Source organism: Taeniopygia guttata, chromosome 17 (assembly GCF_048771995.1).
Source record: "Taeniopygia guttata chromosome 17, bTaeGut7.mat, whole genome shotgun sequence".
Classification (NCBI taxonomy): Eukaryota; Metazoa; Chordata; class Aves; order Passeriformes; family Estrildidae; genus Taeniopygia; species Taeniopygia guttata.
In genome coordinates, this window is record NC_133042.1 from 6298914 (window position 1) to 6324274 (window position 25361).

The following is a 25361-nucleotide window of genomic DNA, read 5'->3' on the forward strand; positions in this document are numbered from 1 at the left end:
ATTTGACCATCCCTGCCAAACAGCTCTGCTGCTGCTTTCTAACCACTTATTTATTCATTCAGTAAGTGGCTTGTAGATCATTAAGGCCAAGTGTCCAACCTCCTGCATACAGAGTATCACCCAAGCATCGTCCTCATGTCCTCAGCACGTGGCCAGTGCAGAGCATCCCCTTGGAAAGCATTCAGCCCTGAGTCAAGAGACCCTTGGAAGTGATGAACTTACAGATCCCAGGGCAGATTCCTCCAGTGACTCATCACTGTTGACTGCTGGAAATATGTCACTTATTTCCTGCCTGAACTGTCCCAAGTTCAGTTCATCTTCCACTAGAGCAGAAGGTCTCAAGCCATGGTCAGTCAGCTCCCAGGAGCTGATGGACATCTGAGGGGTCTCAAACCAGGAGACAGACAAGCCTGGAGAGCTGCAGCTCACCTGGCAGGGTCTGCACTCCACAGGGGAGGGAGATACTGGGGGAAGGCTGTCAGTGCAGGGGAGCTCAAAGGCATAGTGCAGCCTCTCCTCTTCCAGCACAGGGGCATTTTTCCTCCCAAGAAGGGCACATCCATCACCAGTAGTAATTTTGGCAGGAGAGCTGGTCTTCACCCATGCACTACAACTTTGGGAGTGGGGGAAGACAAAGACATTGGCAAACTGTTTCCTTCCTCAAAGCAGTGGATTTTCAACCAGGTGATTCCAAAAGAGCAGGTATCAGGTGATGGGAGGATCTTTCTGGACACCCTTTCCTTGTTTCTGACCCCATCAGCATGACACTCGTGCATGACTTGCTGACTGATGAAAAGTTGAAGTTTGCCCCTAGAATATTTTAACGAGAACAATTTTCTGTTGTCATCAGCATCGGCTGCTAGAGCAGCAAGACAAAACAGAGCTCACATTTTCCAGCTCACAGGAACACCCGCCCGGTTATTCCCGACCAGAATGAATTACAGAATCCTCCTTTCCCATTATCCTTGTGCTGCCGGGCCCTTCTCCCTCTGGTGGCAACGGGAAGGTCTGAAGACCCCGAGTCCTGCTGGCACCATCAGCAAACTGCAGGACACGTTCCTATGACAGCAGCGGGTCACCTCCCAGCAGCAGAGCTCCTCCAGCCCTTTGGAGCAGTGTTCCTGTCCTGGGGGTTGTGATGCTCACCCCAAACTCTACATTCCATACGGAAGGAGCATCTCCTCCCTGCAGCAGATATTTTGCTCGCTGCTGCTTCTTTCCAACCCCACAGGGAAGCAGCCTAAGGCAGCAGAGAAGCTGGATGGTAGCTATGCACAGGGATGTAATGCTTTATAATCACTTGGGAAGAAGGCAGGAAGCAAAGGTTCCTTTTGTAGCTGGTGTCACAAAGCCCAGGAAGAGTTATCATGTGTAAGGAAAAACCATTGTATGGAGATGCACAGCGTTGCATCCATACACCCCAACTTCAGAAGCAGGGGAAAACTGCAGGGATATTTACAAACTTCCCTTCCTCAAACGACTGTGTTGGCAACCAGGTGACCCCCAAAGAGCAAGGCTGAGGTGATGGGAGGATCTCCCTGGAACACGCATTGCATCTTGCCCGCTTTGGAGCAGGTATCAGCCTCTTCCCATCAATCCGCTCCCCAAGGAGTGGCACCCTCCCTGCATCCCAAACCCCTCGGTGCGGGTCCCCGGCTCGGAGGGTCCCCGTGTCCCCGCAGGTCCCGCAGCCACACGAGGGTGCTGCAGCCCCGCGCAGCGCACCGCGCCCCCGGCGCTGCCCCGCTCCTCGTCCCAAACAGGGGATGGCTGACAGCTCAGCCCCACAGCCGGGTTAGAAAAGCCCCACTGGAAGGTTTTCCCGGTGCCGACTCCATCCTCGTGTGGCAGGGAGCGGCAGCGAGCCCCGTTATCCCCCCGGTGCCCGCGCCCCTAGGGCTGGCTCCTCTCATGCTCCCTACGAGCCGCAGGAATCTCAGTCCCTCCAGAGGAATAAGGGGATTTGTGCATCAAAATCCCATCTGCTAGAGGGAATGTGTGGGAATCCAGGGCTTCCCTCTGGCTGCCCTGGCAGGGCTGGGACCCTGGCAGGGGTCAGGAACCCCCCTGGACAGAGCCCCCAGAGACACTGTCTGTGATCTCTGTCCATGGAGAGGAGTTTTCAATCTTACAGGATGAATTACAAGCTTTGAGTGTTTGATAAGAATAATAATTAAGTGTGACACGGGTGCAAGAGTAAAATTTTAGGTTTCTAGATTAGGGGTTCAGAGGGGACAAGATGGAGGAATTGGGTGTGCCTTGTCCTTTTTCTCCTTCTTCATGCCCTCCATGTTTCACTGTGGTGTTGGCATTTTTCTGTTGGTTCAGGCTGGGGACACACTGTCCAACGTAGATGACAGATATTGGCACATTATTGTAAATATAGTACACGTAGTTTCTGGTATATAATGTTTGTACCATCCCAATCTCGGTCCGGATGCCAGCAGGGCACGGTCTGGATGAAGAGACCCGGGGAGAGCCGTGTCCTGTGCTCAGGGCTGGGACGGGTCCTGGGCTTGAGCCGCCTGAGGAGTGTGGGGGGGAAAGCGGCTGGTGCCGGGTCTCCACTCGCTTTTCTCCCAGCTGCAGACACCGTGAGGGAACACACGTACTGGTGGTGTGAATCACGTTCACACATTTAACCACAAAAGGGGGCGGAATGGACCTTAAGGATCATCTACTCCCAACCCACCCCTCCCATAGGCAGGGACAGTTTAAATTAGGCCAAAGCTGCTCAAACAAGCTGGCTTTGAACTCTGCCAGTGCTGGGGCATCCACTGCCTCTGTGGGCAGCCTGTACCAGTGTCCCACCACCCTCACAGTGAAAAAATTCTTCCTAATGTCTGAAATTTCTCCTCTTTCAATTTGTACCCATTTAAGCACCAAATTGTTGTTCTGCAGTCCCAGATGAGCTTCACAGCGTTGCTGTTTCCTGCTTGGGCCAGGTGTGAAAAACAAGTTGTTGGACATACAAAGCACACACCAAACCCCAGAGACTGGTGGGTGCAACCACTGTCCTTGCTCTCCTGCAGAGGCAGGAGACACTGGGCACATCCTTTGCCTACATTGATGCCAGAGCAGGAATTTGGGAGCTCTGGGTTTAGATATTAATTGGGAAAAGGCAGGAATGCCCCCCACATGCAGCAACCACTGGCAGTGTCCAGGTGAGAGCCAGTGGCTCTGAGCACTGGTCCCAGGAGAGCCCTGATGGGACTGGTGTTCTGGTGTTGTCCAAGCAACCAAGCCCAGCTTCGTTTTGCTTCCCCCAAACTTCCACAACACTTCAAAATAAGCGCAATGCTTGGGCCTCTCTTAAGTTTGCCTCCTTGGCTTTTTGTGTTTGTTTTTTTTTGAGCCAGGAGAGTTCACATTCCCAAGCTTTTCCCTGCAGCCAGTAAGCAGAGTTTATTTTTTTTTTTAATAAAAAAGGAGAGAGCAGAGCTTTGCATGTAACCTCAGCTTCCCTGAGCAGGGCATCAGCCTCAGGCACTGGACAGGCAGCTGAGAAGAGGCTGGAGCAGCTGGCAGATCTGGGGGTTGGAAGGGGGTTCTGGAGCCTCCCTTCTTCCTTCCTATGCCAAAATCTCCATCCCAGCCAATCTCCAACCACAGCAACACGTACTGGAGAGAGTCCATTTTATAAAACCACTGCCTTTCTCATTTGAAAATAAACAGGGTAAGAAAACAACCAAGTTGAGCCATTTTACGAAACTAACACAAACACTGACAGGACAGCACCTCCCAACCACCAACAACCTAAGAAAATAGGGGAAAACCAGAGAAATGAAGCATTTGTTTCTCAGCAACCAAGTGCAAAAAAAAGCGGGCTGCTTATCTTGGAAAACACAAGCAGCTCCTTTATGAGTACTAAGAACAGAAAGAAGAGCAACCACCTCTTACCTGAGCTTCTCCAGCCCTCCAGGATTTTTGGGTGAACACCAAGCTTTGTAATAACTTGCTGCTCAGGGAAGGAAAAGTGAGCAGAGCTGCTTATAATTCCCAGCTCTGCTGGATTTAAAGGATCAGCACAAATAATGCACACCTGGAAAAGGTGTTCCTCTGCAAGGCAGGTGAGTGCAGAGGAAAGGGATGTCTTTTTAGAAGTCCCAGGACACTGCAGGCTCTACAGAGAGGTTTAACATCCTACTGAGGATCCATCCTGCTGGGCTGGACCCAGCTGCTGCCCAGCTGCATCTGCTGCTCCTGAAGGAAGGATGTATCAGAGCACAATGATTTGTTTTTATTGGGAATATTTGCTTCCTGCCACCAGAATGCATGTGCAGCAGCAGAGAAACATACAGGACTTCAAGACCTTGTGCACCATGTGAGGCAGAAAAGACTTGTTAAGAGGGGTCTGTGTTACCCAGACATCTGTGGGAAGGAGAAGTGGCCAAAAGTGAATTGCTGAACCTGCAATCCTGCCCATCTTCCTCTCAGTGGGAGAGCAAAGAATTCCACTCCAAACTTCACCACACAGCTGAGCCTGATATCAGAACTGTGCTGGGGTTGAGTTACTGGTACAGAAACTTCTACCTGAGCTGAGCAAAGGCTGAACATCAGTCTGAGCAAAGGCTGAACATCAGTCTGAGCAAATGCTGAACATCAGTCTGAGCAGGTGTGTCCCAGTGCTCAGTGAGGGCTCAGCAAGAGCATCTCTGAGGAGAGCAGGTCAAGGGAACAGCCTTAGTGCACAGGACAGGTGGAAAGGGAATTTATTTTCTACTCATTCTGACTTGCCTCTGTGATATTATTGAAATTCTGTGCTGCCCTCAGAGGAGGGAGGAGGCACTGAAGAGCAGAGGTTTCCTCCTGCCTTCTCTTCCAGAGGGGTGCTCCATTGCTGCTGCTGCTGGGAGCAGCCCCTGGCACCTGGGGACAGCTGTGTGGCAGGTGAGCTCATGGCCTTTGTCACCATGCAGTACCCTGGTCCCCTCCTCTCCAACACGACACCTTTGGGCTCCCTTCAAAGCCCCTCTGCTCATTTCCAGAGCTTTCTGTAAAGACCAGCTGGTGCAGGCTGTGAATGCCCAGCAGTGGACAGCAGGAAACAGCTGAAAGAAAACACCCCTAGGGTGATCACAGCACATTTCCTAAATAGCAAGGCAAGAGAAAGGCCACAAACAGAGGGGGAGAAACTCAGTCTGATGCCCTGGGGGCGTTTTCAGGTATTAATGGCATGTGGACTAGACTGCCCTTTGGGAGAAAACTCTGACTGCAAACCCCCTGTTTTGTGCCGGCATTTCAGACATTCCAGAAGTCCCAGAAGTGTCCAGCAAATGTGTTCAGGCTCCGTGTCCAGGGTAAAGGATTCCTGCTGGCTTCTCCAGGCATGTCGCTCTGCATCTTGCTGTGGGGAGGCTGAGATGGAAAAGCCACAGCTGCTGCTGGCTGGGAGTTGCCAGGAGCTCCAGGGCTGCCTGCAGTGAGCTCCTGGCAGGGAGCTGTGTGCTGTGGCATGGACAAGGTGGCACTGGGAGCACTGAAAGCTTCAATGGCTTTGCAACATCCCCCTGAGATTTTGACTTCCCTGTTACGCTGCCTGGAAGGCACCTACCTCCTGTCCTCCTTGGTGGAGAGGGAACCTAAGGGACTAAATGCTAAGGAACTCACATTCCCAGAGATGCACATGGCTGGGCAGGAGAAGGGTGGCTGCTTTATGATCTCTGCTACCAACCACATCTGCTGACTAAGAGACTTTGTGGGACCCTCATGATTTTCCCTGCCTGATTCACGGGATATTCATGACTGGGAGGAAAAGGTCACAGTCACAGTTCCAAACACACAAAACCTTCCCCTCAATAACCCCTTTCTCAAGGGGTAGTAGTCCATGTGCTTTCCACCTGTCATCCTCAGCAGGAGAGAGGGAAACCTGCCTCCACATCCCCTTCCTGCATGTCCCTTCTCTCTGGTGACTTCTCTGACAAATTCCAATGGCAGTGGAATCTCATCAAGGCTGCACTGAACATCCTCAGGGCGCAGGTGACCTCCCTGGTGACATCTCACACACACACACACACACACACACTCACTCTCCCCACTGGCAGGGGCCCAGCAGAGTCAGGATCAGGGGGTTTGGGTGGTCGGTCTCTCTGGCTGTTACCAGTACGGGGTGGTGGCCAGCAGGATCTGCAGGGCCATGGAGAAGCAGGGCAGCTGGGCCACGCTGTAGGCCACGGAGCGTGTGGGGGCCCTCAGCTGCAGGAGGTAGGCAATGGTGTGGATGATCCGTCCCACGCAGAAGATGAGGAAGTGGATCCTGGCCACTGTGGGGCTGGGATCCAGCAGGGAGTAGATGGCTCCGAGGAAGAGGAAGGGAAAGATGTTCTCCATGTCATTGCGGTGGGCCCTGAAAAGCAAGATAAGGTTGTTCCTTGCCACTAGAATTCCCTGTTTTATCTCATTCCTTCTAGCAGAGTACCCATCCCTAGGTGTTGCTGGACCTCTTCCCCACTGAATGGGGCAGACACAGCACCCAAAATTGTCAGTTCTCCCTTACACACAGAGGCAGGAGAATGTCACCCTGTGTCTCTCCCTTGGGACGCTGAGCTCCTGAAACTTTCTCTCCGTGGCTGGGGCACCTTTGCCACAGCAGATGACAGCTCGAGGGTTGGAGCTTTCAAATAAACAGAGCAGAACACAGACCCTGTGAAACTGCAAAAAGCTCAAAACTGGTGTGGTGCCAGCACGGTGTGGCCCCAGGTGTGGCCATGCTACACAACAAAAAGCAGTTCCAGAGCACAGCTTCTCCAGTGGAGAAACTCACAGGATGAGAGGGGGTTGTGGTTGTACCTCTCTCCATAAATGCATCCAAAGGGGACTGGGGAGGAGTGACCCAGCGACCCCCACGCTGTGGCTGGAGGGGACGCTGTGGCCATGTGGTGACACATCTGATGGAGCCAAACCCTGTGCCCCAGGGGAACATGCACCTGCCTGGCTGTCACAGCATCACTGCCACCACCCACAGCGCTGATGAAACAGGATCGGGTCAGGCCATGAGTGTGGGTTGTGCCCCTCCTCCCCCAGCACCGTCCTCTGAACAAACCCCAAGCACCTGGGGGCTCAGCAGGGCTGGAAGGACAAATGGAAGAAGAGGGAGGAGAAAGGAGAGAGCTGCAAGGTAGCCAGGGGCCTCTTCCAGAGGCAGGGGTTAATGTCCTGCCCTGTTCTCTCCCTGCCCTGCTCAGACCCTGGCTCTGCTCCCCTCCGGATACAGTCTGAGATTAAAAGCTGACATCGCCCTTGCTCTGGGGAAACACTTTGGGTTGAATGTGTCTTCCCCAGGGCTGCAAATACATCAGCAAGGACGGACTCTGAGAGCTTCAGCTGCCCAAGTCAGATCCCAGCTGCCCCAGGTTTTTGCTGCAGCTCCAGTTATTTTAGTTTTATGGAAGTTTGTTTATCCTGAATAATCAAAAGAAGATTGTGATTATTATTTCTGCTATTATTTTATTTTTGCTAGGAAGGAAGCGGCTCATTTTCCATCCTCCTCCTCCCCTTGGCAGCCTGGCAATTAGGTGGCACTGGATGTGTTCTAAAGCAAATGCTGGAGGCAGTGGGACATGAGCAGTGAGGTCCCCATGCACAGCCCAGGGCTCAAGGATAGCAGGGACTCTGGTCCCTTTCCTGCACATTATCAGCAATCCAGCCCAGCACTTGGGGCACCTCTGTTGGTAAGTGGGACAGCAAATCAAGGCCAGGGGTGAATAACCCCGTGTTTTACCTCTGAAAAACTGTGATTCTCACAGAAGAGGGGCAACAGTCAGAGTTTGCCCAATCAGAGAGGCAAAAGTTACTGTAATCCTGTTCAGACTTTTCCCAAATTCCCAAAAAGGGCATCTGCCTACAGCACTGGGACCAGTCACTCTGTTGCCTGTCTGAGCTGTGCAGGGATCTGGGGTCCTGTCGGAGCAGGACACAAAGAGCCTTTGATTGTGGGTATGGGATGAGACATTGGGATTCTATGGGATTTTGAGCACCTAGAAAAGAGCTATTCAGAGTTGGATGTTGAATGCAAACCCGGATCCTTCTCTTGCCCTTGCTCCAGTGCACACCATGCTCCTGGTAAAGATTAAACTGCTCTCGTGCGCAGGGTCCCACAGCAGAGCTCAAGGCAGTCTGGCTGTAGAATATTAGTGGAATATTACTTGATTAGTGAGCCCTTTAGCTTCCCACTTCTTGTTTGCCAGCAGCTGGTGCAGAGGGAATGGTGGCACCAGGAATGCTGGCACCAGAGGGAATGCCAGCACCAGAGGGAATGCTGGCCCCAGAGGGAATGCTGGTGCAGAGGGAATGGTGGCACCAGAGGGAATGCCAGCACCAGAGGGAATGGTGGTGGCACCAGAGGGAATGCTGGCACCAGGAATGCTGGCCCCAGAGGGAATGCTGGCACCAGAGGGAATGCTGGCCCCAGAGGGAATGCTGGCACCAGAGGGAATGGTGGCCCCAGAGGGAATGGTGGCCCCAGAGGGAATGCCAGCACCAGAGGGAATGCCGGCACCAGAGGGAATGCCAGCACCAGAGGGAATGGTGGCACTGCTCACCTGCGGCACCGCTCCACGTCAGGGTCGTCGCGGTAGAACTGCAACCCCCCATTGCGCAGGGCGTCCTCTGGGTTTGCAAATGCCTGTAAGAGACAGTCCCCACCTGCTTACAGTCTTCAGGAACCTCACAGGTAGAAGCTTTGCCCCTAACCTTGAAACCCTGTAGGGATTTTACCTGCCCGAATTTGTTACCACCCTTCATAAAAATGGGGGTCACTTCCATGCACACTGTCCTGCACCTCCCCAGGAGTTTTCCTTGTCCTCCAGAAAACCCAGTGCTACCTGCTGAGCAGGTCCTAAATGAGGGTTTCAAGGGAGCTCCCACGTCACCCCTGGCCACTTCTTCCCATTAAACCCATTTAGAGGAGACTTTGCCAGCCAGCAAGATCACTGCTGGCAGAGAGCTTGCAGACACAGTGCGGCCTCCAAAAGATAACCAGGACTTCCAGATTAGAGAATATTCCTTGGCTGGCTTTTTGGCAGTGGCACTGTGTGGCTTTCCCATGGGGAAATGGGATCCTACACTAATAACGTTAAAAATTAAAATTATTTGTGCGAGCTCCTCGCCTATGCTCAAAAGCTGTTCCTCAAGGACCTGGCTACATCTGACAGCTTCTTTTTGCAGCCTGGAAAGGGTCCCAGTGCTTTCTTTAATTATGTTACAAGCCCAAACTGTCCCAGGGCTGGAGCATCATTTAGAATCACAAGGGGAGAAGACAATTCATCAGTTACAATGATGCCACAGCACACGGTATTTGTATTCTATCTGAGACCAGAAATGTCTCCCTCCCTCTCCACTGACACAGTCAGAAACTCCTCAAACACTCTAGAACAGATTTTACAGAAAGCTGGGTTTTATCAGGAGTTGGGATGAGAATAATAAAAGTCCAGCTGGCCCCACCTCCTAACAGCAGCTGGTCCTCACTGTATTTTCCTCCCTGACCAAGAATAATTTCCTCCAGCTATTGTTTTATTGCCCACGACTTGCTACTCTCCTGGAGCATTCCCATAGCCAGTCAGCCTCCAAAAGCTCAAAAGCTTTCTACAACACAGCAAGAAAAAAGACCATTGCAATGGTTTCTTCTTAAACTCTTTTTTTCCTTCTCCTTTTTTTTCCAGATCCTGCAAATTACTGTAAACAAACTCTTTCTAGAAGCATCTCACCTGCTTGGCATTTTAGATCTGATTATTATTTAGATTAGGTTTCCAAAATTATAAACATCAAGTTACAGATGGTAGAAACAAACAAAAAGGGTCAAAGAGAAGTGAGATATTTATCTGCTGCAGCTATGAAACAAGCTTTGCTTTCAACTGAAGTCAAAGAAAACTCAGCTTGCTTCAGGAAAATTTTGTTGAACTTTAGAGGAATAAAGGAAGAAAGCAAAATCACAGACACCCAAGCAAAGCGCCAGAAAGGGAGGAGAAGAAAAACGAAACTGGATCTTACCTTCTTTCTGAGTCTTACTTGCCCCGTAATGATGGCAACGGCATACATTTTTAAAATCAGAATTGTGCTGTAGAACGTGAATGACAGGAACACTTTATTTTCCATCATTTTGGGAAAACGTGTTGCTTGGTTGCTTCAGCACCCAAAACCAGGGGAGATCCTGGGCTGCGAGAGAGCCCCGCAGGAGGGAGGCAGGAGCAGCTGCGTTGAAACACAACACAAATCCTCTCATTTCCCAGTGAAATCCCCCAGCCCCTGTACCCCGCCGGGCTGCCGGGACATGGAAACCCAGCAGCACATGGACCTGGCTTCCCCTGCTCCTCACAGCGTGCCACAGCAGCTCCTGCGGATCGGGCAGTGCCCTGCAGGTGGGAGCTGGTCACAGCGGGACCCCCGAGCCCAGCCCGGCACGATGCCCGCGCCGCAGGGCATCCCTGCCCAGCCGGGCACTGCTCACCCGCGGGGCGAAGCTCTCCAGCCGCCCTAGGAGGAGTTCAGGAGAAGGTAAATGCCTGTCTCAGCCGCCTCCAGCCCTGCTCTGGAGCCCACTCCTCCGTGGCCGCCCTTCCCGTCCCGCCCAGCGCTGGCTGAGCGCTCACTCCCACGGCAGAAGCAGCCAAGCCTCTCCTACAGATTCCACCTGCGAGGGATGGACAGGCGACACAGCTGTCCCTTGGTCCAGCAGCGCTGCCAGCCGCCAGCCTGGGCTGTCCCTGCACCCCCGGAATGACCACCAGGCTGGAGCCCAGCCAAGCCTGCCCAGCCCAAAGGCAGCTCGTCCTGAGAGGATGAACCGCGGCAGCCACATGGAATGTTGTCCTTGGTTTAGAAAGTGCCATGTGAATTTGGAGCTGGCTTTTCCTCAGCCATCAAATATAAAGAGTGGGATCAGAGCCTTTGCAGGCAGCTGGGTTGCTGTTTAATGCAAACTTAACTCCTTCTCCCCCAGTGCTAGCAGCAGCAAATTTCACAGAGCCAGAGGCTGACAGGAGCTCTCCAAGTTTATGAGAGTGGAAGGGCTGGATTTGGTATTCGTTTCCTTAACACAGGAGAAAAACAAAACAAAACAAACAAAACAAAAAAAAAATATTTCAGGAAAATAGAAGATTCTTTGCATTTGCCTCTGAATCTTCCTCATGGCCATTCTGCCTTGGTGCTGCAAACCCAAAGACACTCCACTGCTCCATGCAATGCTCTGGCTCAGCCTCATGACATCTGAGGCAGAAGCACAAAGGTGGGCTACACATGACATGTGCAGGTGGAAGCACAAAGCAGTGAAGAAAACTCAGAGCTAGAAGTGCAATGGGACCTGCAGTGCAAGCAGAGAAACTGGATGTAGCTCTTGTGATTTCTGTTGCCATGGCATGGGGGTGAATGTGGAGTGGAGGCCATGTGGTCTAGTTTTTCTACCCAATACCCAGAAAAGTCTTGACAAACCCAAACCTCCTACCAATAAATATTCTGTACAACATGCCCACAAATAACAGAAGACTTGATCACTATTGGCAGCACTTTGCACTACAGTGGTTAATAAGATGTAAAAGCTGGCTAGTTTAATATCTAGCTCGCAGACAAGAATTTTACTTGAAATTCCAGGAACAGTTTGACAGATTTGTACTTCTCTTCCACCCCACAGGGGTCATCTTTTGGTAAGTCTTGTGTCCCCAGATATGCTGAGTGTTAACCTGGGAAATTAAGATTGTGATTGCCGTTGTGTTGTTAGTGCTCTATAAAGCCACTTTGCAGTTCAGGCAGTTCTCATGAGCAATCCAAAAGAACCATATATGTGACATGCAATAAATTGTGCTATTCCTGAACCCAGCTGGCTCTTTTGAATGTGACCAGACCTATAATTCACAGACTATTGGTGCACCTGGCATGGGGCCTTATGGTTATGTTTTTTCAGCAGTGCAGAGAGCCTTTGAAAACACCAAGCACTTGGTTTTAAGGGGAAGCTACTTGCAGTTGGTCACCACCACCCTGGCATTGGAGGCTGCTGCAGAACAAGTCCTGGCACAGCCCAGTGAGGAGCTCTGCAGCCTCTGGCAGGCGCTTCCCTGGGGGTGGGAGTGGGGACACCAGGACATGCAGCAGCCACGTGGATTCAGACTCTGTGCTAAGAGCTGGGGTGTTCAGGAGTGAACTACATCCAAACCCATCCACACTTCCCTGGAGGAAGGGTATTATAAACACCATAATGCCAAGTGTAAGCAGACAGTGGCAAAGCCACATCCCAAACACTGCTCCCTCCCATCTCTCTTCTCCACAGCTAATAGGGATCAACCCACAGCGGAGCAGACCTCACTGCCCAAGGACTGGGGTTATGCAGGGCCAGCCCAGCCCCACAGCATGGATGAGACATTCTCCAGCAGCCCCTTTTCCCAGGAGCCTGGGAGAGGGCAGGCAGCCAGACCCTCCACCAGCACATCACACCCTCCATCCAGCAGCTCCAGTTTTTACCAGCTGGTGATCCAGTCCACGGGGTCTTCGCCAGTGGGACCTTTTTCCTTCATGCACCTTCTTCCCCTCCCAAGGCAGCCAACACCTCGCTGAGCAGCAGGAATATGCACCTGCAGACAAGTCAGGACTCCTCCCACCAACCAGCCAGACTTCTTCTCCTTGGTATCATTCAAACACTGGCAAGGAGCCCTGGACAATTTGCACCAGCAACTGGCACAAATTTACATTGAACTGAGGGATCAGGAAGCACACCTTGTTTATGGATAAGCCCTCAGGGCAAACTGTTGTGGATGTGTTAATTTTTAAAAAGTTGTTTGTTTTTTGTTGTTTTTTTTTTCCTGTGTGTTTATGCATTTCAAACCCCTTTCAGTGTTACACAGAGTGGAACACCAGAGCAGGGGGTTATGGATGGGGATGAGGAGCAGAAGATGACTGCAAAGGTAGGTGTAATGCTCCTGGGATCCCAGCTCCTTTTGAGTTTACCAGGTTCAGGGCTCTCACACTGGGTAGAACATATCCACACTTGCACCTTCCTGGCTTTTGAGACCCAAGGCAACGCAGCTGCCATTCAACTATCCCATTAATCCATGCGGAAGCAGGCTGTTAATACTGATGGTTTGTTCCTCCTCCACAGCTCACATCCTGCCAGGACAGAGCCCTTGCCTGAAGAAGGCCAGGTCCTAGCAACAGTATGTCTTTAAAATACAAGTCACGCCTTAAAACCTTGAGCATGAGAGGTCTCAACCCAGGACAAGATCTACCTGAACCAAACACTGCTAGCCAAAAGCACTGCTTTTTTTTTTTTTTTTTTTTTTGAGAAATTATTTATTCTATTTTCTGAGAAAATATTAAATTATTTGTGAGGCTTTGAAAGATTAGGTTGTCAGGTTAGACTGACCCCAGGAGCTGTAGGAAAAAAAATGCAGCATTTTGCTGGAGGAGGAACTGAACTGTAGGAAACAGAAGGAATGAAATATTCATGGGAAATGCTTGAGAAAAGTACTTAAAAATAGAAGCCTGTAAAAGTGGTTCTGCTTTTGCAAGATTATGGAATAAAAACCACTCTCGCATAGGTTATTTATTTGACCAACTGAATTATACTACAGTATTGTGACTATATTTTTCCACTCTTGCTGCTCTGGAAATTTCCCAGTGGCAGCAAAAGGGATTGGTTCAGTGGAGCACTGGCAGGTCTGCTGGGGTGGCACAGCCTGGGCTCTACCCTGATCCCAGAGGGAAGCTGACACTTTGAGCAATTGCAGCTCAGATCCCCCAAAATTTTCCCTAATGAGCCCAGTTACATCCTACAGCCGGGGCTAAGCACAGAGCCCGAGGGGACTGCTCCAGGCTGGAGAAGATGGGCAGGTGGGTGGCACTTCTCCAGCATGCTTCCACATGCTGGTGGGGAAGGTGCCGAGCCCAGCTGGGAGTTTGCTTGCCCAGGGCACACAGCTCAGCCCTGGAGCCGAGCTACATTCCCAGCCTGCTCCAATGCTACCCTGGACACCGGTGCCCTCCTGCCCTGCCATTTCTTCCTGCTGCTCCCAGCACAAAGCCTTGGAGCCTGCACACTCCAGTGATCACCTGCACCCATCCTGGGAAACCCAGCTGCCAAGGGAGGCTGTGCTGTGCTGGCTCATCAAACACGAGGACTTTTCAAGTAAAGGCATGAGTGTTTTAGCTGTTTATTAGCGAGAAGGGTGCTCCACCTGTGTTCCCTCAGTCTGCACGAAAGCTCCCACCACCATGACGCACCTTCCGTGGATCTGTGAAATCCTCTTGCTTCACCTGCTGCTCCCTATCCCCAGACTCCTGGGCTCCTCGTGCTTGTTTCAGCAAGCAGGACACAGAAGATACTGCAAAGTCAGAAAGCAGTGGAACCACCAGCATCTCTGGCCCCCAGCATGAGCATCTGTTGTGGTTTGACATTGGCCAAATGCCAGGCACCCATGAAAGTCGCTCGCTCACCCTCCACTGCCACAGCTGGGCAGAGGAGAGAGAAAATTAATAAGGGTTCATGAGTTGAAATAAAGACTGGAAGAAAAACTCCAAGGGCAAAATAGGCTCGGCTTAGAGGTACAAAGTGAGTTTATTCCTAACAAAATCAGAAGAGGATAATAAGAAGTGAAATAAGCCCTTAAAAACACCTTTTCTTCCCCTAACCTCTCCCTTCTTCCCATTGACAGTGCAGGGAGACAGAGCATGGGAGTTTTGGTCATTTCCTCACTCAGATTGTCTTCTGCTGTTCAGGGAGAGAAGTTGTTTCTCTGTGAGACAGTGGGGTCCCTCCTATGGGAGACAGTTCTCTGTGAACTTCTCTGGTGTGGGTCCAATCTCATGAGCAGCAGTCCCCCCTGAACTACTGCAATGTGAATCCCTCCCAGGGGCACACAGTCCTCCCAAAACTGCTGTGGCATGGATCAATCTTTCCATGGGGTGCAGTCCTCCAAGGGCAGGCTGCTCCAGCCTGGAAGCAGGGCCCTCTCTGTGCCCTGGGTGTCCCACTGGATCACAGCCTCCCCCAGGCATCACCTGCTCCAGTGTGGGCACCTCCCCACGGGCTGTGGCTGGATCTCTGCATCCCCCATGGATCCCCACGGGCTGTGGGTGGATCTCTGCATTCCCCGTGGATCCCCATGGGCTGTGGCTGGATCTCTGCATTCCCCGTGGATCCCCACGGGCTGTGGGTGGATCTCTGCATCCCCTGTGGATCCCCACGGGCTGTGGGTGGATCTCTGCATCCCCTGTGGATCCCCAGGGGCTGCAGGGTCACAGCTGCTTCACCATGGTCTCACCATGGCTGCAGAGGAATCTCAGCTCCGGTGCCTGGAGCACCTCCTTCCCCTCCTGCTCCACTGACCTTGGTGTCTCCATGTTGTTTACCTCACATGTTATCACCTCCTCCTCTTCTCTGGCTAGAAAAAACTGTGTTCCTCACTTTGCTTTGATTTTCTTCTTAAATATGTAATCACAGAGGTGTTACCATTAACTCTACTTGGCTCAGCCTTGGCCAGCAGCATGTCCATCTTCAGAGCCATTAGGGATTGGGTCAGAGCCATCAGGTGAAGATTCTAGAACCTTCTCACAGAAGCCACTTCTGTGACCTCCCTGGCTACCAAAAACTAGGCAGAGGAAAACCAACATCTCAGGAAACAACTGGCATGCTTCAGCCTTTAGCAAACTCAGGCAGATTTTGTCTGGTTTGCATTTTAAAGTGACAGTACTGGCTGCAGCTATCTGAGAGGCCTCAGGCATGAGGAATGTATGATCAGACTCTCCCAAATTGTCCTTCACACTCAGAAGAGCAGATGCCTGCAGCAGGAGAAAGTCATCAGGAGAGGCCCAGGGAAGGGGCAGGCGTGTGGTGGCTCTGAGTCTCAGGCAGAGCAGAGGAAGCTGCTGTTCCTCAGCCAGTCCCAGGGAACAGGCCCAGGGCCAAGCCAGGAGCAATGGCATGTCCTCCTGCCTTTTTCCTCCAGCTCCATCCACCATCCTTTCCTGGCCCTGCTCCCGGCCAGTCTCCTGCCCAAATTGTCACACCCACCCTGGCTGCAGAGGAGTCACTGTCCCCTCAGCTGCTGTGACACTGTGGAGATGTTAGAAGAGAGGCCATCAGGCTGTGGGTGTGTGGGAAGTAGATTCTTTTCTCTTGTTCCGAGCCTCACATGGATTCATGCCTGGGCTTTCTCTTAGAGGAAAGAATTCCTTGGCTATGTTGCTCTGTGCCTTCAGGGATGAAACCCTGCTGGGTGAGGGGCTGAAGGAAGTTATTTCTCCTCTCTCCCTCTGTCCTAGCTGGTTTAAGTGCTGGCTTTAGGCAGAGCAGCACCTGCCAGTGCTGAGAGCAGGTGAAGGTGGGAGATGGGGATCAGGGCTCGGGTGTGGGGAAGCTGTGTCTCTCTCTCACTCAGCCACACCTCAGCATCTCGTGATGTGTTTTGCTTCCCAAGAACCAGATCCCATCCGCTGTAAACAACACGCAAAAAACACTTGTGTTACTGCCCAAAAAGAGGGAGTTTCCCCACCAGACTGGGAGAGTAGAAGAATGAATCACTGCCAAAAATTTTAGAATTTGGAAACATTTCCTAGGCTTCAAGCATTTCCAAAACTACAGTGTAGATGCAGATTCCCTGGTGGGGTGCTCTGAAAAAAGAGCAAAGGTAAAGGAAGCTGCATGATCCGGCCTCCACATGCTGTGTTCTGGAGAGATGGGGATCAGGGCATGGGAATTACAGCATTAAGAGCCCTGGCTCACTAACAGGGCTGGGAGAGGAAGGAACTGTGGTCCCTAATTCCAGCTTTATGGAGACCTGACATTCAACAGCAATGAGCAGCTTCAAGGTGAAAAGTAGAAAACAAATCTCTTATTTCCTGGGCTGTTAACCCTGCCTTGCAACTCAGGAAGAACAGGTTGCTGAGCTTGTTAATTTTAAAGTCTTTTAAGCCCTGTTTTCACCAGATAGGCATTTTCAAGTTCTCACAGGACAAGAGGGAATGGAAAGGTCAGCTCATCATTGCCTGTCCCTGACCCAAGCTGAGTGGCTACACCATCCTGGTGAAACCAGCTCCGAGAGAGCCTTTGTTCGTGGCTTTGCCAAAGAGCTTCACCCACCACAAAGCTTTCCAAAACACAGAGCTTATTTTTAAACCCCCGAGTTCTCTGTGTCCCCTTCATCCCCCCCAAATTAAACAGCAGAACTTCCTCCCACCCTCCTGTGAAGGTCATGTTGTCTAGATCTCTTTAGCACACATGCCAGTCTTGTAAGTGACACTTTGCAATGTCCTGGAGGGCAACTGAGCTTCCTAGAGCAGATCAGGGCCTCCTTCCCACAAGACCTGACTCAGGCAGAAGTCAGAGCTGCTCAGTAATTTGAGGTTTTATGAGTCAAGTCTTTGTGTCATCGGTCCAGACACATCCTAAAACTTTCACTTTTTCCTGAACAACATATCTTTTGGGTTTGCTTTTAGGCCAAAGGTGGTATGGGTAAAATTCTGATGTTGTTAATAAACACCCCTCACTAGCAATGCTGAAAACACGCTCCTCACAATCAGCCTGGAAAGCAGAGAGCAATTTAGCTGTGTTATTTACAGCCCCCTTGCCTGGAAGTTTTTTATTGTGCTGTTGTCTCAGCTGGCCTCTTGTTCACAGCAGTGGCAGCACTGACACAACATGACCCAAGCTGCATGACCGTGACTTTATCCAGAGCAGAATTTGGGTTGAATGATGCAAAGAAGTAGAAAAACCTCTCTGCAGGCAGTGATGCTTGGGCTAACCATCCTAAGTTTGCTTCTCTGCCTGAAGGATCCATTGGCAGGACTCTGGGAGCCTGCCCAGGTCCCATGTGTTAATTACTCTCCTGATTTACAGCCTACATCCTTATGTCTATGATGTTGCCAGAAATCTGCTCCACCCTGTGTTTATGCAACCCTGAAGCCCTCCGTGGGGGAATATGTGCTTTTTGCAATTTTTTACAATCTAGCACAACACATTTCTGTTAATAGCACCACTGTCTCAGGCAAGAATGAACAAGAAGTTCCCCCATGAGCAGGAGAGAAGATGGGTCCCAGCTGTGGAAAGGCTGTAGGGACAGGAGGCTATGGGATGCTACATTAGTGGGGCTAGAGCTGTCCCACAAGGAGAGGTGGACATGGAGAAGGGGCAAGGAGCAGTGCTGCACCATCACTGCAGCTGGGGAAGTTGTGTGAATGTTCAGTGGTGGAAGGAGCTGCTGCTCTTCACCATGAGTGAGGCCCTTGCAGGGTTGGTTCAGCCGTGGTTTCAAGGTAGGATGTGGCCCTGTAGGAAATAGCAGTGGATTGAGGCTCGCTGCTCCTGTTTGCCCTGATTCATCCAATCTTCAGAAATCAGAGATTAACTTAAACTCTGAATCACAAGGTTTAATTCTCTTTCTTGTAAATTTGTTGTCATACATGAAGCTAATGTTTGATAATTACATGCATCAAGTCACCATCCAAACTGTTAAAACTAAATTACTCCTTGAGACAATTAAGTTCCATAATGCAACACAACTTAAACAATAAGTTCCATAATGAAACACAATTTAAATTAAGATGATGATGACAATAAAATAATAATAATGTTTTTATGGGATCTCCTTCCCCTCTTGTTCATGTCACAGACAGACACACAGGGGAATTAAGAAGAACAGCAGTTCTTGCTCAGCTTTGCCCAGCATTCTCTTTTGAAACATGTCTGTGAAAGCACCTCTTACTCAGCTTTACTTCAGTCCCATTTGCTTTCATCTCGCTTCAAAGGAGATTTCTCCATGCTTTTGATTATCCCAGTCATACTTTCATATTTCCCTCTATGCTGAAGCAAGCAGATGACCAGCACATGACTGCCAACTCCTTTACCCCCTGCACTTCAAACGTCCTTCAACCTCCTAAAAACTCATTTTTCTTTTAAATGCCACAAGTCCTCACTGAGGGGTCTAGGATGACTCCACACCAAGTTATTTAGAACTCTAGAGGGGCTGCTCTCAAACTGTAGGAATTCCAGCAATGTTATATAGAAGACAGCCCTGGGACACTTCACAGCTATCGAGCATTAGATCTGGCTGCTCATCCCTGTTCCCTGGGGCCTCTCTGTATCCTGCAGCCAATCTCCTATTTTTCTGTGCTGTTAGTGTGGATCTAACATTGTTCTTTGCAGAGCACATCCTTCTCCTCTTTTCAACTCATTCCAGTTCCCCGTTGGCCACAGGGTTCCCAGCTCTCAACCACACATTAACAATAGCTGGAAACTGGAGTCCTGCAGGGAACCTTTTATTTTAGCAGAGTAAATTTTTTTTCCTGTTAGATAAAATATCTCCTGGAAAAAGAACCTAACAGTTTCAGATTCATCTTTTATTTAACATTGAGGAATCTGTATGGAGATTATACCTTACAGGTCATTCAGAGTAAGATTTGAGGCATAAATTAAGTCCTCAGGCTTCCCTGCAATGATATTCTGAGTCCAAACCACAAAGAAGGACAGACCTGGTGGAATTTCCATGAGGCCTCACTAGTCTCCACAGAAATCACCAAATCCTTTAGGTGACCTCACTGCTGGTGCCTGCAGTTCTCTGGTTATTGATCCCCCCTGAGGCTCTCCAGCCTGTGCTGCCCTCTGGCCTTGGCTGGCACTGCCTGCTGCACTTCCTTGGCCCTGAAACCAGCTGGGAAGTACCAGCCTCGCTCCATAACCTCCCCAGCACTTCAAGAGGCCCAGACCCAGCCTCTCTGAACAAATGGGGAAGCTATTGCAGCAACAAATAGTCACTTTCTCCTGATGAACCTACTTGGTCCTCAGTGTCAACTGCTAGACCTGATTAAATCCAGGCAGAGGTCTTTACTTGGACATTAACTGAAGACAGAGCAGGAAAAGCAGAGGCACCAGTCAGAATAGCTGCCTTGCAAGAGTAATTTTAGTGACCTGTATTTATGGCTTTTCCACAGGAGATGGGTATAAGAGCAGGGTGCTAGCTTTGCTAAACCCCAAGCCTTACACAGCCTCTGATTCTGGTCCAACACAAAACCTTTTAAATCCTCTTTCACCTGAGGGTCCAAAACCATTGGATGGGGCTGTCTGCTTAATAACACCACCACCTTTGTGCTTTGCATGAGATACAAGCCACTTACCACATCAGAGCCCATGACTGGAGTGAGGGTACAGCATTACTCATGCCCTACTCTTCCTGACGAATCCTCCCACACCATATGAACTTAGTGTTTTCTTATTTCATGCAGCTGAAGTTTCACCTCTTTCACACTGTTTTCATCCCTAAATTATTATTTACAACAGAATTCTATTTAAGATAGAATATGGGCTAAAGTTTCCCTATTATTTCTTGTTCTTTCAGTAAGAACTATTGCTACACAGGCAAACAGGCTCACACGAGACCTACTCTGCTCCAAGCCAGCCTGGAGAACAAAACCAGAAATTCCAGGAGCAAAGCCAAACAGGAACACTCTCAAATTTCAAATTCTGGGCTCAATTTTAAAAACAAGGGTAAAAACAAAAGGCAGGATCAAGGCAGGTGAAGTTTAACTCTCACAATGTCCCCATCTTACTAGTGAGCACCTATAGCACAAGGTTTAATTCTCTTTCTTGTGGATGCATTGTCATAAATAATGGGAATATTCAATATTTACATGCCAAGTTCACTGTCCACACCATTCAAGCTAAACTACATCCTTGGACAAGTTCCAAAATGAAACAAAATCTGAATTGAGATTATGATGATGGTGATGATAACAATGATGATGCTAATGATGATTATCATCATCTTTTTATGGGATCTCCTCCCTCTCTTGTTCATGTCATGGAGAGACAAGCAGAATATTAGGAACAGATGATGTGACTAAGCCAGTGTTGCAGCAGTGGGTGAGAGCACCTTGACTTGACCCCAAATGTAGTTCCCAGATCTAATCACTAAACCACAGAGGATGTCTTCACCAGGAATGTTTAGTTTACAAGTCAAAACAGAGCCTAACTGCCAGCATCGATAGCCCATCCACTGGGTCTATCTCTACCATTTCATACATTATTCATCTGCATCTTGCACAGGCCTTGAAATCAGAGCCTGGAGGCCAGAAGGGGTGAAAAGGCAAGGCTGCTAAATGGTAAAGCACCTCCACACCCTGCTTTGCTTTCCTGATTTCCTGCCCTGAGGGTGCCTCTCAGCTGCCAGCCCTGATGGATTTACACGGTCCAGCAGAGACTGCTGCTTATCTACCTGGCTTTGGGTGGTGCCTTTATCGTGGAATCACAGAACCATTCAGGCTGGAAAAAACCTCTAGGATCATCAAGTCCAACCCTCAGCCTCCTGTGTTCACCACTAAACCACTTCCCATGACTTTTGAACAATCCCAGGGAAGGTGAGCCAGGCCCTGAGCTGCTGGGTCCTCTTGCCCTGCAACAGCAGAGACCCAAAGCAGCCCATAAAACACCCACCTGAGCCCCAGCATTTCACAGCTCTGGTAGTTAACCGGTAGTTTAACTCCTAACAGCAATTTTCTCCTTAACTTCATTATTCCTAGCACCAAAACACGAGACTGGAGTGTGTCCAGGACATAAAAGTCCATTTGAGAAGTTGATATTTGTTAAGATCGCTCAAATACAGATTTGAAAACTCTTCAAAGCCTGTGGCAGTCCTGGCAACTTCTGTTTACATGAACATAAACCTCTGATTCTATCCAAAGCCAAATGGCTGCCTCCCTCCATCCCTTCTGCCTCTGGAACACACAGTGGCCTGCAGGGGAACAGCTATTTTGGCTGCCAGGCACTTTAATAATTCCTTGTGCTTGTTCTGAGAAAGACCATCTCCATCCATCATCGCTGGATGGAGTTGATATGTATGAAAGATCAAGCAGGTTTCAGCACCAGGACTCACTCCACAAAGAGCAGAGAAGAGTCCTGCCAGCATTGCCACCTTGTGCTTATCTATTAAACATTCAATTTACAGTAAGTTCCCACAGTAGGCAAGAAAGTGAGACAGCAGCTTCCCTCACCCACAATCGAGCACAGCTTAAACATGTTCCCTCCCCTCTCACTCCCATCCCTACCAGGTAACACGACCTGTGTAGCTCCACCTGCTGCAAACCACTGGGATCAGATTAAAAATCCCATTTTAATCCCTCTGCAGAGTTCACCACGGCCAAAGGGCACGGGCAGCAGTGACAAGCCCTGCTCGGTCCCAGCTGCTCTGGGGAGGAGCTGTGCCAGTGCAGACCAGGGACAGCTCTGGCCTGAAGCACCTCAGCCTCCAGGCTCTGGTTGTTCACCCTGCTGGGACAGCACAGTGACACTCTGACTGCAGCCTGGGCTCAGGGAAAAGGGCTTTGAGATTGGGCATCCAGGCAGGAAACACTTGTCTGTTGTTGTAGGGAAGAACCTCTCAATGGAATTTTTCAGAGACAGCAACCAGAACAAAATCCAACCCTCCTGGTACCTCAGAATTTCACAAGGGTTCAGTTGTGATCAAATTAATTATTTCCCAAGGGCAGATTTAGTGGACAAGTATATAATGTTCTATTTCACTCAGATCCCAAGCTCATCCACATCTTTCTGTGTCGGACTGTCCCTCTTCACACAGCACAGCACCACACACTGACCCAAAGGACTCTGTGATTTCATACCCCAGATAAGGATTTTGAAGCCTGTCCAAGTTTAATCACGGCTTAAGCTTTTGAGTAAATATTTCAGTGACAAAACAGAATTGTTAAACCCTTTGCTATGAACTACAATGTTGGAAAAAAAAAACCAAAACAACTTTCATCATCCACAAACCTCGATTTTCCTACCTGCAAGGGAAGGATGACAGGCTCTTGACTCCCTGGGTGTTTCTAGGATTAGACAATGTCTGCTCGACATTAATGTAGATGTTGGTATTTTGTGTTACTGCTCCTGTCACATTACAGAAAGGTCAAGGAACATATTTCATGAGTCAGAGCCTTTCCACAGCATTAGTGTAGTCCTTAGAGCTTAGCCAGGCTCTGTATTTGGATAAAGCCCACCACAATCCCACTCTTTAAAGATCCCAATGTACGTCAGAGTGGCCGCCCTTTCCTGTCACTGCCTCATCTCTGTGTTTAGGATAAGCAGCACTTGGAAGATGATGCTGAAATTAAAGCAGGGAAAGAAAACAAAGCAAAACCACACATACGGGGTGGTGGGGGTGGGGGTGGTAGAAAAAGGGTAAAATAAAGGCAAATTTTCTCAGAAAAACTCAGGCCATTAGAGAGCATCTAGCCAGAGTCAGAAAGCAGGGAGAGATTGTATAAAAATGAATGTAGGGAAAAAGTAGCCATCCAGCTCTTCTTCTCCAGTTAGAAACTTTCAGCAGGAACCTCTTGCCAGCCCAACAACTCATGTTAAACAGCACATTTCCAAACCTCTTTCACAAAGCACTCGGAAATATTGAGTACCTTATACATCCTCCAACAAAAATACAGATTTTTTTTTCTAGGAAGAGCACTGATTAATTGATCCTGCAGTTCTTACCTGGAAAACTCTTGCATTCCATGAACTGAAGATGGGGCTGCAGCCTTGATTCCTAGCCCCCTGTCCCCTGGCTGGAGACATTTTCCTTGGCTCACCAGCCAGCTGGGAGGTCTGCTGCCTTGTGACGCTGCCTTGAGAGCCCCCACATTCTCTGAGCTCTGCCACCGAGCTCAAAGTGACCCAGCCCAAAGTCCTGAAAATGCTGACTTTAAACCAATCAAACTGCAGGTGGCAGGAAATTCCAACACATCGGAAGCAGGGTCAGGCCAGGCAAAAATCCCATCTGAGTCTACTCCTCTCTCCTCACCCTTGGCCTTGAATACTCCATCTCTGCATCCCTTATCTCTTGCTTTGCAACACAGATGCCCCGTCTCCATTGCCTCCATCTCCTCTACCACAACAGCTTTAGCACCCCAAATTACACACTGCAAATATATATATCCTCCAGCTCATACCACTGATCCCCAAATTCCTACCATTCTTCTTCCTGTACTCTCTGCAACATCTTTCTCTTTTCCACATCCTCTCCTTTTCACCACACCACTTTCACTGCTGATCAACATCCCAAATCACAGACACCCTAAAACATAGACACCCCAAGACTATTGTACACTGAACACCTATCTAAAGTTCTTCTCTGCTGCAGATTTTTCAGTACTTTCAGCTTGTGGCAGCTGGTGCACGATGACCCACTGCTGGCCAACCACCCCACCCCTGTGCTGGTCAGGAGGACAACATCAAGGCATAACAGGATGCCAGTTCTGTGCCTAGGGCATGAAGGGTGTTGAGGTGAAAGAGCAACGTGTTCAACACAACAGGCACAAAACATTGCACTGTGGACTGTGTGTTGCAGGGTCTGTGCTCCACTTGGAGCTTCCAGACTGCTGTTCAAGGAAATTGCCATCAATGTCAGCCTTACCACCACTACTAGACATCTCATCCATGTCCAGGCCCAGCTTGAACCCATTTAACTTGTAACGGATAATGAGATAACAGCATGACATGCAGCAGCTGAAGATTATTTAAACACCCATCTGGTACCTGTTATGCAGCATACGTCCTATTGTTGTATAGGAAATATATGCCACCTCCCTCCCACATGGAAAGGAGAAGATCTATGGATGTATCTCATGCTACTCCTTCTTTTTGCAGATGAGGTAATTCTCCTTCTCTGTGCTGTTTCTAGCATATCACTTTGCATTTCCCATCTGTGTTTTGGGAGATGCAGGCCCTTCCAAGCTGTTGAGACCTTGTGAAAACACACAGGAGCGCCATGAAAAATTTGCTCAGGACATCTCACCCCCTTCATACATCAGAAAAGACTCTGCTATTAAACTAATTCACCCTTTGCAAGACAGAACATGGCACTACCCTTTATCCCAGGTTGATTCAGGGGTGACAGTCCACGTCTGTGTTTGTTGGACCATGCTGATTCTACAAGGGAATGGTGAAATACTTGCTGAAGCCTGAGAGGTAAGGCAACCTGCTCACACCATAATATAAATAAAAAGCAACCTGTCCACTGTAATCAGATGGACAGACGAGAATCTGCAGACCCCAGCTGAACAGCCTGATTTCTTTATCCAAACCCTCCACCTTCCTTTGTAGGATGGCTTTGGCGGTTTTGCTGGAATGGCTCTCATAGCTCTGTCTCTCTGTGATCCCTCAGCAGCCGCGGGCCGGGTTACTGTGTATCCCAAGGAATCAGGTTTCACAACACAAGTTGTCAGTTCTACAGATGGGCGTCCACACGTCTGTTTTTCTCAAACATGACTCGGTTCTCTGCAAAAACTGTTCTCGCATGGACCAAACCCTGTGTCTGACGCCCCATCTAGTGTTCAGCACGGACAGATGCAGAGGAAAGAGGTGACTGAAGAATTCCCATCATTTTCAGCGATACTAAACCACA

The 25361-nt window shown here is 49.6% G+C and overlaps 1 protein-coding gene and 1 long non-coding RNA gene across 4 annotated transcripts in view; one reads left to right on the plus strand and one right to left on the minus strand.

Annotated features, from left to right (window-relative positions):
• LOC115497566 (uncharacterized) overlaps window positions 1-2344 on the plus strand; it is a 68591-nt gene extending 66247 nt beyond the window's left edge. The window contains exon 5 of the long non-coding RNA XR_012058513.1: window positions 2053-2344. This is a non-coding gene — a long non-coding RNA (uncharacterized lncRNA). The remainder of the gene's footprint in view (window positions 1-2052) is intronic.
• Window positions 2345-3379: 1035 nt separating this feature from the next.
• PTGES (prostaglandin E synthase) lies at window positions 3380-24706 on the minus strand. 3 transcript variants are annotated; one of them, XM_072936607.1, is made up of 4 exons: window positions 23453-24706; window positions 9988-10188; window positions 8541-8623; window positions 3380-6346 (listed from the first exon to the last, which is right to left on the minus strand). In XM_072936607.1, the coding sequence occupies exons 2-4, from the start codon at window positions 10093-10095 to the stop codon at window positions 6097-6099; spliced, it is 441 nt and encodes a 146-aa protein (XP_072792708.1). In that variant the 5' UTR covers window positions 10096-10188; window positions 23453-24706; the 3' UTR covers window positions 3380-6096. The 3 variants fall into 3 exon arrangements, with proteins under 3 accessions (XP_072792708.1, XP_072792707.1, XP_002195171.2); XM_072936606.1 differs by lacking the exon at window positions 23453-24706 and adding an exon at window positions 12448-12556; XM_002195135.6 differs by lacking the exon at window positions 23453-24706 and adding an exon at window positions 10445-10861.
• Between the last annotated feature and the right edge of the window lie 655 nt (window positions 24707-25361).

Excerpts from the sequence above, each read along its gene's own strand:
- PTGES (XM_072936607.1), bottom strand. The coding sequence starts at position 10,095 with ATGATGGAAAATAAAGTGTTCCTGTCATTCACGTTCTACAGCACAATT. Across the intron at positions 8,624-9,987 it reads AAGTAAGACTCAGAAAGAAG|GCATTTGCAAACCCAGAGGA; the intron begins GTAAGATCCAGT and ends TGTCTCTTACAG. Across the intron at positions 6,347-8,540 it reads GACGTGGAGCGGTGCCGCAG|GGCCCACCGCAATGACATGG; the intron begins GTGAGCAGTGCC and ends CTTGCTTTTCAG.